The sequence below is a fragment of the Equus quagga genome, chromosome 4, assembly GCF_021613505.1.
Source record: "Equus quagga isolate Etosha38 chromosome 4, UCLA_HA_Equagga_1.0, whole genome shotgun sequence".
In the NCBI taxonomy this organism is placed as follows: Eukaryota; Metazoa; Chordata; class Mammalia; order Perissodactyla; family Equidae; genus Equus; species Equus quagga.
In genome coordinates, this window is record NC_060270.1 from 41617858 (window position 1) to 41630422 (window position 12565).

General features: G+C 39.4%; 2 protein-coding genes across 2 annotated transcripts in view; one reads left to right on the top strand and one right to left on the bottom strand.

Moving 5' to 3' along the window:
- ZNF639 (zinc finger protein 639) overlaps positions 1-276 on the bottom strand; it is a 15375-nt gene extending 15099 nt beyond the window's left edge. The window contains exon 1 of the mRNA XM_046659098.1: positions 139-276. The gene's annotated coding sequence lies outside the window, so the exon portion shown is untranslated. The remainder of the gene's footprint in view (positions 1-138) is intronic.
- The window catches only part of KCNMB3 (potassium calcium-activated channel subfamily M regulatory beta subunit 3), a 65263-nt gene that overhangs the window by 1126 nt on the left and 51572 nt on the right, over positions 1-12565 (top strand). Inside the window, exon 2 of the mRNA XM_046659097.1 lies at positions 38-202. Within this exon, the coding sequence (XP_046515053.1) occupies positions 38-202 (165 nt within the window). The remainder of the gene's footprint in view (positions 1-37; positions 203-12565) is intronic.

A 12565-nucleotide genomic window follows, 5' to 3' on the forward strand; every position in this document is an offset into this window, starting at 1 on the left:
CTGCGGGCACACGGCGGCGAGTGGCGCCGCTGCGGCCCTCGCGCTCCCGGGCGCTCCGCCGGGCCGGCCCCGCTCCCTCCCGCGCGCCCCACGCCCTGCCCGCCAGGCCCCAGGCCCCGGCTCGGCGGCTGCACTCACCGGCCCGCTCCGCGCCTGCGCCGCGCACCTCGGGGGCCCGCCGACAGGGCGGGGAGGTGACGAGGTAAGAGTGGGGGCAGGGGAACGGGCGGCGCGGCCTCGCCGCACGGGCGGCCTGGGAGGGACCACCGGCCTCCAGCCCCTGGGGTGGCCCGGCGGCCCGCGCCCCCTGCCGGCATCTCTGCGCCGCCGCAGGCCCCTCCCGAGCCGACGGGCGATTCCACCGGCCTCCAGGCGAGGCCGCCCGGGGCACTCCCCACGCCCCCTCCCAGCCCTGGCTCCCGCCCCCGGAGAACCGGGAGAAGCGCACCGCGCCCGCAGCCTTGTTCCCAGCCTGCTCCTCCCGGGCACGTGCGAGAATGGTCTTGCTCGGGTTAGGCAAGGCATATGGCATTTCAAACCCCAGAGTGGCCACAGGCTCCTGGCGACGAAAAGGGCAGCGACCGGGTCCTGGTGTTACTGAGGCCCCGCCAAAGAAACACACAGGGCTGGGATGCTCTCCGCCCTGAGTCATTCTTAGGCTTCAGCCGGATTCCTTGACTCAAGAAATCTTGGTGGAATGCATGAAATTACAGGGAACTGGATTAGATGATCTCATTCCTTTTCCGACCTTGAATTTCTATGAACAAATGTAGAAAGGATTAAATTAAATAAGCATAAATAAACTTGTGAACCCGGTTTCAAAAATGAAGATCTCTGTACAGTGTGGTCGTATGTGGTCTCTTTGATAACGAGTTGAGGTTGTTAGCCCCAATTTACAAATCAGAAAAGTGAGCTTGTGACGGGCCAGAGACTAGGTCTTATTCATTGTTGCAGCCTCAGCACCCGGGTTCAAATAGTTTAAGTGGATGAATGAGGCCCATGTGGATTATCACGAGTCCAAGGTCACTCGGATAGTCAGCGCTGCAATCTGTCTTTTAATCCACGTCCACTGTGCTTTTGCTGATTACCACGTGCTACCCAACCAACCGCTGGATGGTAACCATCACAGACCTTACTCTGTTCCCTTCACCTATCTCCCAGGAGGTAAAGCCGTATTTCTTTCAAGTTTGTGAGGCTCCATTTTTATGACCTCATAACTTTAACGTGTATGCTCAGCCCAAAGAAACGAATGTTTACAAATGCCGGCATGGCTTGAATAAAGTACTAAGAGATTTAGCGGCATCTTTCAATCCTAGTATAGTTAGTATCTGGCACGGAATAGGGAATTGACACACGTTTGTTGAATTTATAAAGAACAGTATGTATCGTTCTCTCCTCTTGGCTGGTTGTGCTGTTTCCCGATCTGTTATACTGGAAGCCACAAGGGGGTGTTATGGGACCATTTTAAGTTACTGTTTTGCTCACGCGTAGCCTTGTGCCAAACAAAATCTTTACATTCTAGGCTGAAGTTTTATTCCAAAATATTTTGTAGTGAGAGGAAACGTCCCAACCCCAGTACATTACTTGAGCAAACAAACCAACCCACACTATTTGCACTTACCCAACGAAGTGAATAAGAACATCACAATGTTTACGTACACGCCATTGAACATAATCACAAATCAGGCAATTTGATATTCTTCGATTAGCTGGAGTACGTTTTCCAGTTTCATCTTTGCGTCTTCCTTTCCTGTCCTTCCTGTTAAGGGAGGGCGATGGCGGCGGGGATAAACCGCTCAAATCTCAAAAGAGTACCGAGTTGTAAAGTTTGTTATATTCTATTATACCTTTGACTGAGGGTGTTGAATCGTCATTCTTCCAACTGTTTGCCACACTTGGAGCGTAGCTTAATTTTTTCCTGATTAGAAAAGGGATACATGTTTGTCGCATAATGGAGACAATAGAAATGTACGAAGAGCAAAAGAAAAATTTATCATAATCCCACAGCCCAGAGCTAACCAATGGTAACATTTTGCTCACTATCTTTTCATATTTTTATATCTATATCCATATAGAAATTTTTTCAAAATTAGAATATTGTTATTTACAGTATTTTGTAACAGCTTTTTTTCCATGTATTATAGCATGAACATTCCCTATACTATTAATGTTAATGGTGCCTTAGAATTCCACTATAAATGACCATACTGTTAAATAGTGGATGATTAAGTTGTTTCCATCTTAAAAAATGCTCTGCCAATTTGGTGAGTAAAATATAGTATTCCATTTTAATTTGCATTTTTTATTTTTTGTGAACTTGAATATTTTCTCATGTGTTTATTGGCCATTTGTATTTCTTTTGTGAATTTTCAGTTTATGTCCTTTGCCCATTTTTCGACAGGCTAGTTATCTTTTTTTAAAGAAAATAAACTTTTTAGCTTTTTATCTGAGATATATGTTGTGTATATTTCTTTCTAGTTTGTTTGCTTTTTAATTTTGTTAATGGTACCAACGTTTTAAATTGTTGTGAAATCAAGTCTATTAATCTTTTCCTTTATAGGCTCTATTATTGGCTTTATGCTGAAATCATGTTCTAGCCAAGATCTGGCTGCATTTTTTTAATTTAACTTTTTAGTTTATCTGTAATTTATTTTGGAGTATGAGATGAAGATAACTCTTTCTCTCTCTGTCATAATCCTTTTTATTTCTCTCCATCTTGTATAACAGCCTGAAATAAAATTTGTAAGTATGAGATAGCTTCATCCGACGCTCAAGTCACTTCTTAAGGCATTGGGTTTTCAAATTTTTTTTTTTTAAATGAAGATCTACAGATCTTTTTTTAAAAAAGATTTTATTTTTTTCCTTTTTCTCCCCAAAGCCCCCCAGTACATAGTTGTATATTCTTCGTGGTGGGTCCTTCTAGTTGTGGCATGTGGGACGCTGCCTCAGCGTGGTTTGATGAGCAGTGCCATGTCCGCGCCCAGGATTACGAACCAACGAAACACTGGGCCGCCTGCAGCGGAGCGTGCGAACTTAACCACTTGGCCACGGGGCCAACCCCTGGGTTTTCAAATTTCTTGTTAAGATCTAGATTTCTGTGCTGTATCCTCAGAGTTTCTAATTGAGTAAGTTTGGGCTGGAACCTGAGTGGCTGCGTTTCTAACAAATTCCCAGGTGATGCTGATGCTGATGCTGCTGGCCCAGGATCACACTTTGAGAACCACTATCCTAAGGCTTTCCCCACCCAACCCCACATTAGCCAGGTGGTGCTTCTCGCTGTTTCACAGATGGGCTCTCGCTCTTTCTCACCTGTGTGTTACAGCTTGTTTCTTCCACCTGTCAACCCTTTGCTTTGTTTCTGTCTCTAAGATCAAGCTCATAATTTCTCTTCTATGAAATCTGTGATTTACCCTATCAGAGATCTCTGATCACTCTTTAGAGATTCCACAGTATTTGGTACGTTAGTCTACTTGTCACCAGAGAGGCAATTACTGTGAAGACAATGAAACTTAAGCTTCAAGTCCCCACAGTTGCATGAACCTCTTCCAAGATGAAGTACTTAATTTTGTATTTACAATTTTATATTCTTTTTCCTAAGTTGTTCCCCCCAATTTGCATAGGCTTGTGTTCTCACAAAATTTGGCTCCACCCCTGTTTAGCATATTATGTCTTCACAGACTTTGAATTCCAGTTTTGTTATATTCCAGTCTGCTCCATCTCCCTGCTTAGCACAGTGTCTTGCATAGAGTCTCGTTTGTTTTTTAACAAAGTATTCCTTGGATATCTACCTTATGTCCAGCCCTGTACTAGGTACTGGAGATATAGTGTGAGCAAGATAGATATGGTCCTTGCCCTGCTGGTTCTTACAGGAGACTAGAGAAGGTAGGCAATTAAATAGCACTGGAATGTGACGACTACACTTATGTAAGGTAAGTGAAGAGTGTTATGGGAGCACATGACAGACAGCCTAGCTTGGTCTAAGGAGGTTGGGGCAGGTAAAGAGTCTAGGAATTCAACTTGTTGAGTGAATTGATAAACTGTCCTGGCTCCCTAGCCTGCTGATGCTAGTGCAGACCTGACCGGGCATAGACTCCTGACTCAGACGTGAGGCAGCTACGTGCCGTAGTCTCCTGCCAGAGACTTCACATCCCCAACGGAGACACCTGGACTCCACAATTCTGAGCCACCTACACAGCTGAGGTCCTCCAAGCAGCCAGCCCCGTGCTTTCAAAACCAGCAAGCCTAGATCTAGGCAGCCAGTCAACCCACTCAGACACTTTGCTTTCTTCAAAAGGGACAGACAGTCTTCCGGCTTTAGAAGACTCACTCCATTTCTCCCTCCGTGAACCTCTTCTCTGAGAGCCTACCTATACTCTGTCCCGGATCAAGTTTGCTGGCTATAAAGCTTTTTCGCTCGGTGCTCAATTTTCAATTGCTATTAATCTTTAATTTTTCGAGTAAATGGACAAATGAATGAATAAAATCTGACTAGACTTCCTTATTAGAATATTAATGATGATGCCTTCTCCAGGGTTTAGCACTTTTCATTTTCTAGAGTACTGACTTTATTTACAGCATCTGGGAATGAAGGTCAAGTGTTCTATAAATGAATTTGAACTTGCACACACATACCTGTGAAGATCCGAAGGCTGAACCATGTCAAGGGTGATTGAGGTTAATAGATGATGAAAAGGAAGTATTTCCTCAGTGAATAGGTATATTTTTTATCCCTGGGAGAAAACTCACTGACCATTTCAGTCTGTGGTCGGCATTACTACGGTTCAACAATATCCCATTTCTGGTGCTCTCTACTTTCGGGCATACAGGAAATCATACTCCCTTTCCCATTTGAAGGTAGGTGGAGCCATGTGACTTTCTTTGGCCCTAGAAATGTCAGTAGAAGTGTTAGGTGCTGCTTCTTGCATCTCTAGTCCTCTTCTCTGTTTGAACAGCTATCAGGACCCATAGCAGACACAACATGAGCAAGAAACACTTTTGTTTAGTTGATAAGCTTTGGGGATTGTTACTGAAGGCTCACTATTTCTTCAGTCATCACTGACCAATATAAGGGCTAAATTTATACGTTCCTTCATCCAGGGTCTGAGGCTAAAGAACAGAATCTATTAAAATCTATATTCCATTAATGTGCCTTTGGATTTTAAGTTCGATTATTCATTTAAGAAGCATTTATTTTTTATTTTATTTTAGTTTTAAAGATTGGCACCTGAGCTAACAGCTGTTGCCAATCTTCTTTTTTTTTTTCCTGCTTTTTTTCCCCAAACCCCCCCAGTACATAGTTCTATATTTTGGTAGTGGGTCCTTCTAGTTGTGGCATTTGGGACGCCACCTCAGCATGGCTTGACAAGTGGTGCCATGTCCGTGCCTAGGATCCAAACCAGCAAAACCCTGGGCCACTGAAGCAGAGGGTGCGAACTTAACCACTCAGTCATGGGGCTGGCCCCTAAAAAGCCTTTATCAAAGCCTACTATTTACAACATAACTGTGATAGCCACTATGGAGAGGACAATACAAAAATATGTGCTTAGTTACTTTTATGGCAGTCTTGTCAGGCTACACTGAAAATCCATGTAAATCTGTTAGAACTGTAATTTCCTTGGAGTATTTTCATGTAGCAGTTCTCACATCTTACACCAAGTGCCACATACTAAATGGTAGCCATAGGAGCTGCTTTTGATGATCAGGAATATCCAGTTTACCTATTCCAAACTTTGACTAGCCCAAACTGAGTAGTGTTGCTTCTCCTGTTGTTGGCCATGGGAGTCAAAAAACTGAAAGGTGAGCCAACAGTGATGGCCTAGCAGTTAAAGTTTGGCACGTTCTGCTTCAGGGGCCCAGGTTTGGTTCCTGGGCAGGGACCACACCACTTGTCTGTCAGTAGCCATGCTGTGGCGGTGGCTCATGTAAAAGAAGTAGAAGGACCTACAACTAGAATATACAACTATGTACTGGGGCTTTGGGGAGGGGATAAAAAAAAAGGAAGATTGGCAATAGATGTTAGCTCAGGGAAAATATTTCCTAGCAAAAAAAAAAAATAACAAAAAAACTGAAATGCGTAATTATTTGTAGCAATTGACAATCACAATAAAACACCACTTCCTTGAGCGGGTGGATAGGGGCTCTGTGCTGTCTTCGCCAGGAAACTGTATGCTTTACAAAGGTAAGGAATGAGTCTGCCTGGTTGACTGCTAATCCCCCAAGCCTAGCACAGTGCTGACACAGTGTAATCGTCTCATATTTATTGTATGAATGAAGGGCAAAAGAAAGGATGCGTGAAATCCATTCCACAGTGTAAATATTTGTACAATGTTCAGCCCATTTTATGTGTTCAAAGTATGTTTAATAGGAAAGATTTACTTAGTAGGCATTCCTTCTCATTGTTAATTTTCTTCCAAAATATGTTGTGAAATGTAAAATCTATTTTGAAATAGGAAAATTGATGTGGAGTCTTAAGGGGAAGGGTAACATCAAAGCAAGTTTAGCTTAGTTACCCTTAAAGCTACAGGATTTTCCTTTATTTTGAAGCCATTAAAAGAAAAAAAGATTTAAGGAGGAACATCATAATGAATGCAGGTCTTGATTTTTCTGCCCTTCACTGACTAAAATCCCTTTGTTTAACAGTTTTTAAATGGATTGTGTGTCATTGATTTGCCCATAAAAATGATGAGGTTTGGTATTTTCAAAGGGTAGTTTATTTGGACAATAGTCTCATTAAATTTATTGTTTCCATTTTTAACGTGCATTCTTTTGGCCTATTTTTCATGGCTTTTATAAACTTTTTCGAACATACGCAAGAATCGAGAGAATAATAAATGAACCCTCCTATACTCAGCACTCCATTTTCAATAGTTATCAGGCCATACTTGCTTTATCTTTTCTTTTTTCCCTTTTGCTCTCCCACCCTCTCTCCTTCCTTCTGTCTTTCCTTTCTTCTTTTTCTCTCTTTTCTCAAGCATTTTACGAAAATCCCAAGTCATTTCACTTCTACATACTTCTGTATAAAGTGTAGACATTTTCTTACATGAACACAATGTCATTTTCACACTTAACGAAGAGAACATCAGTTCCTTGATATCATCAAAGATATAAATTTCTCTGTCTGTCTCAGAAATGTCTTTTTCAGTTGGTTTGTTCAAAAACAAGATCCAAACAAGGTCCATAATCTAACCTAGTTGTCATGTCTCTTTAGTTTCAATTAAGCGGAGAAACACTCTTTTCCCACTTTTTTCATATTATTGATTTGTGGAAGATGAATTTACATTTTTTGCTTTCAAATGTTTTAAATTTTGTTGCAAACAGAACTCCGAAGATTCGCACTTTAAGAAATCTTTGCATCTCTTAGTCTTTGCCAGTTTATAAAAAGCAGGCAGTTTCAAAACAAAATAACCAGCCCTGAGGGGGAAAGGGGGAAATTACTCTATTTTTATTAATTTATTTGGCTTCATAATATTAAGCAGATTCAGAGGTCTCATATTCCAAGGAGAGACTAAACAATATTGAGTACATCGTAAGTAATTCAGTCACATTTTCCTAGCTTATCACTATCAACACTTCTTGCTTCTTTGGCTGCTTCATTTTTATCTCTGTAAGGACCTCTGAAAATTGAAGGTTAAATGAAAATCAAGATAAATTGAGACTGAGACCTTCAGTTCTCTATCTTGCCTTCCTCCTTACAAACTAAATCCTGACTTGACTGGAGACTGAAATGTGTCCAACTTAAAAACTACATTTTCCAGCCTTTCTTGAAGATAGAGATTGTATTAAGACACAGGACTGACCAGTGAGATGTAGGCAGAGGTCGTGAGGGGATACAAAGAAAGCTCCTTTAAAAATGGAGACAAAACAGTTCACAGAAAGAAATAGAGATGGCCCTCAAACATATGAAAAAAGTGCTCAGATTAATTCATAGCAATACAAATACAAATTAAAACTACCGTGAGCTATCATTTCTCACTGTCAGATTGGCGTAAATCCAGAATCTTGACGACAAACTCTTTTGGAGAGGTTGCAGGAAAATAGGCAATTTCATGAATTCAAAATGATACAGCCCCTGGGAGAAGATTTGGACAATATGAGCAGAATTTCAGATAAAATTACCATTTAATTGATAAATCCCACTTGTAGAAGTTTAACCTTAAAACATACCAGCACAAATATGAAGTCATATATGCACAAGGTTTGTGTGTGTGCATGTGTTTTAGCCTTTTCTTGAGTTTCTTAAATCATATGATTGTTGAAGCAAAAATTATAACAGTATCTAATGTCGTGCTCATTGTATGTAGAGGAAATACACAAGATTATTGTATTTAGAAAGTGGAGAGGGTAAAGAGACCTAAATGAAGTGAGGTTTTTACATTTCCCTTGAAGTGGCAAAACATTCAAACCAGTAGGCTATGGTAAATTGCATATGTATATTCTAATACGCAGAGCAAACACTAAGAAAACTGTACAATACAGTGTTCTGAAAAACACTTCAAAGAAATCAAGGGGAATCCAAAGTGTCCAAATAATCTGCAGGGAGGTGAGAAAAGAGAAACAGAACGAAAAACAGAGGAAACAGAAAACAAATAATACGATGACATACTTAAGCCCTAACATATCCATAATTACTTCAAATGTAAGTGCTTTAAATACATCATTAAAAGACAGAGATCGGCAGTGTGGATAAAAACCTTTTGATCCAACAATATGCTGCTTACAAGAAACTCACTTCAAATTCAATGGCATAGGTAGGCTGAAAATGAAAGGAAAGAACAAGTAAAATAGCCAAATTGATTTCTATGTGATTTTTTGTAAGCTTTCGCTAACATTATTTATAGTGAATGACATTTCTTACCAAATTTCTGCGGAGAGTGCAAACTCAAAATTGTTTTTATTTTCTGCTAAAGCCCTTGGTGTGTTTTAAAATTCTTTTATTTATTTATTTTTCCAGCTTTATTAAGATATAATTGACATATAATGTGTAAGTTTAAGATATACAACATGATGATTTGATACATGTATGCATCATGAAATGGTTACCACGATAAGGCTAAGTCATCTATCACCTCTCATAGTTACTATTTTTTTGTGAGTGTAGTGAGAACTTTTAAGATCTACTCTTTTAGCAACTTTCAAGTATACAGTACAGTATTGTTAACTGTAGTTAGTAGTTAACTATAGTAACATGCTGTACATTAGATCCCGAGAACTTATTAGTCACACAAATGGAAGTTTGTACCCTTTGACCACTGTCAGCCATTTCTCTCCTCACCTCCCCAGTGGTGCCTGGAAACTACCCATCTCTTCTCTGTTTCTGTGAGTTTGGTTGTTTTAGATTCCCATATAAGTGAGATCATGTATATTTGTCTTTCTCTGTCTAACTTATTTCATTTAGCATAACACAAAGTTCATCCACGTTGTTGCAAATAACAAGGTTTCCTTTTTATGGCTGAATAATATTCCATTTTGTGTATAGATGCCACAAATTCTTTGTCTATTTATCCATGGATGGACACTTAAGTTGTTTCTGTGTCTTGGCTATTATAAAGAATGCTGCAGTGAACATAGTGGTGTGGATATCTTTTAGAGAATGATTTCACTTCCTTCAGATATATACCCAGAAGTGGAATTGCTGGATCATATAGTAGTTCTATTTTTAATTTTTTGAGGAAACTCCATACTATTTTCCATAGTGACAGTACCAGTTTTCACTCCCACCAACAGTGTACGAAGGTTCCCATTTTTCCACATACTCTCTAGCACTTGTTATCTCTTCTCTTTTTGATAATAGCCATCCTAACAGATGTTAAGTGATAGCTCATTGTGGTTTTGTTTTTTTTTTGAGGAAGATTAGCCCTGAGCTAACATCTGCTGCCAATCCTCCTCTTTTTGCTGAGGAAGACTGGCCCTGAGCTAACGTCCGTGCCATCTTCCTCTACTTTATATGTGGGACACCTCCTACAGCATGGCTTGTGAAACCATGCCACTTCTGCACCTGGGATCCGAACCGGCAAACCCCGGGCTACCGAAGAGGAATGTGCACACTTAATGGCTGCACCACCAGGCTGGCCCCTCATTGTGGTTTTGATTTACATTTCTCTGGTTTTTAGGGATGTTGAGCACCTTTTCATGTATCTGTTGACCATGTGTGTATCTTCTTTGGAAAAGTACCTGTTGAGTTCCTTTGCCCATTTTTTAATCAGATTATTTGTTTTTTTGCTATTGAGATGTATGAGTTCCTTATATATTTCAGTTATTAACCCCTTATCAGATAGATGGTTTGCAAGTATTGTCTTCTATTCCATAGGTTGCCTTTTCATTTTTTTTGATCATTTTTTTTGCTGTGCAGAAGCTTTTTAGTTTGATGTAGTCCCACTTCTTTATTTTTGCTTTTCTTGCTTAGCTTTTGGTATCATATTTTAAAAAATCATTGCCAAGATCAATATCAAAGAGTCTTTTCCCTGTGTTTTCTTCTGGGGGTTTTATGGTTTCAGGTCTTACATTTGAGCTTTAATTCATTCAAGTTAATTTTTGTGAGTGATGTAAGATAAGTGTCCAGTTGCATTCTTTTGCATGTGGTTATTCAGTTTTCCCAGCACTATTTATTGAAGAGACTGTCTTTTCCCTGATGAGTATTCTTAGCTAACTCATCAAGTACAAGTTGCCCATAAATGCGTTGATTTATTTCTGGGCTCTCAATTGTGTTCCATTGGTCTATGTGTCTGTTTTTATGCCAATAGCATACTGTTTTGATTATTATAGCTTTGTAATATAGTTTGAAATCAGGAAGTGTAATGCCTCCAGCTTTGTTCTTCTCTCTGAAGATTGCTTTGGCTTCAGGGTCTTTTGTGGTTCCATACAAATTTTAGGATTGTTTTTCCTCTTTCTGTAAAAAAAACTGCCATTAGAATTTTGATAGAGATTATATTGAATCTATAGATGGCTTTGGGCAGTATGGACACTTTAACAGTATCAATTGTTCTGGTCCATGAACATAGGATATCTTTCCATTTATTTTTATCTTCTTTAATTCTTTTCATCGATGCCTTATAGTTTTCAGTGTACAGATCTTTCACCTAGGTTTAAATTTATTAAGTATTTTATTATTTTTGATGCTATTGTGAATGGGATTGTTTTCTTTATTTGTTTTTCAGGTAGTTCATTGTTAGTGTATAGTCCAGCTAAAGACTTGTCAATTTTGTTTATCTTTTCAAAGAACCAACTCTTAGTTTTGTTAATCTTTTCTATTGTTTTCCTATTCTCTATTTCATTTATTTCTGCTCTGATTTTTGTCATCTCCTTCCTTTTGCTGATTTTGGGCTTAGTTTGTTCTTCTTTTTCTAGTTCCTTGAGGTGTAATGTTAGGTTGTTTATTTGAGATCTTTCTTTTTCTTTTTTTGAGGAAGATTAGCCCTGAGCTAACTACTGCCAATCCTCCTCTTTTTGCTGAGGAAGACTAGCCCTGAGCTAACATCCATGCCCATCTTCCTCTGCTTTATGTGTGGGACACCTACCACAACATGGCTTTTGCCAAGTGGTGCCATGTCTGCACCCAGGATCTGAACCAGTGAACCCTGGGCCACTGAGAAGTGGAACGTGTGAACTTAACTGCTGCGCCACCACGCCAGCCCCCAGAGATCTTTCTTAATGTAGGCATTTATAGCTATAAACTTCCCTCTTAGAACTGCTTTTGTTGCATCCTATAACGTTTGGTTTGTTGTGTTTCCATTTTTGTTTGTCTCAAGATATTTTTTGGTTTCTTCTTTGATCCCTTAGTTGTTCAAGAATGTGTTAATTTCCACATATTTGTGAATTTTCCAGCTTTTCCTCCTGTTATTGATTTCTAGTTTCATATCATTGTGGTCAGAAAAGATAGTTGACATAATTTTTATCTTCTTAAATTTTTTGGGACTTGTTTTGTGGCCTAAGACATGATCTATCCTAGGAAATGTGCCATGTGCACTTGGGAAGAATGTGTGTTCTGCTGCTGTTGGATGCAATGTTCTGTATATGTTTGTTAAGTCCATTTGGTTTATAGTGTTGTTTAAATCTACTGTTTCCTTATTTATTCTCTGTCTGGATGATCTATCCATTGTTGAGAGTTAGGTATTAAAGTCCCCAACTATTACTGTGTTGCTGTTTATTTCTCATTTTAGTTTAGTTAGTATTTGCTTCTGTGTTTAGGTGGTCTGATGCTGGGTGCATAAATATTTACAATTGTTGTATCTTCTTGATGAATTGACCCCTTTATCATTATATAATGATCACCTTTGTTTCTTTTGACCATTTTTAGCTTAAAGTCTATTGTAGCTAAAGTCTATCCTTGCCTTCCTTTGGTTACCATTTGCTCAGAATATCTTTTTCCATTTCTTCACACTCAGCCTCTGTTCATCCTTAAAGCTAAAGTGAATCTCTTGTAGGCAGTGTATTGTTGGATCTAGTTTTTTAAATCTACCCATCCATTCTGTGTCTTTTGATTGGAGAATTTAATCCATTTGTGTTTAAAGTAATTATTGAAAAGTAAGGATTTACTATTTGCTTTTTGTTAATTGTTTTCTGACTATTT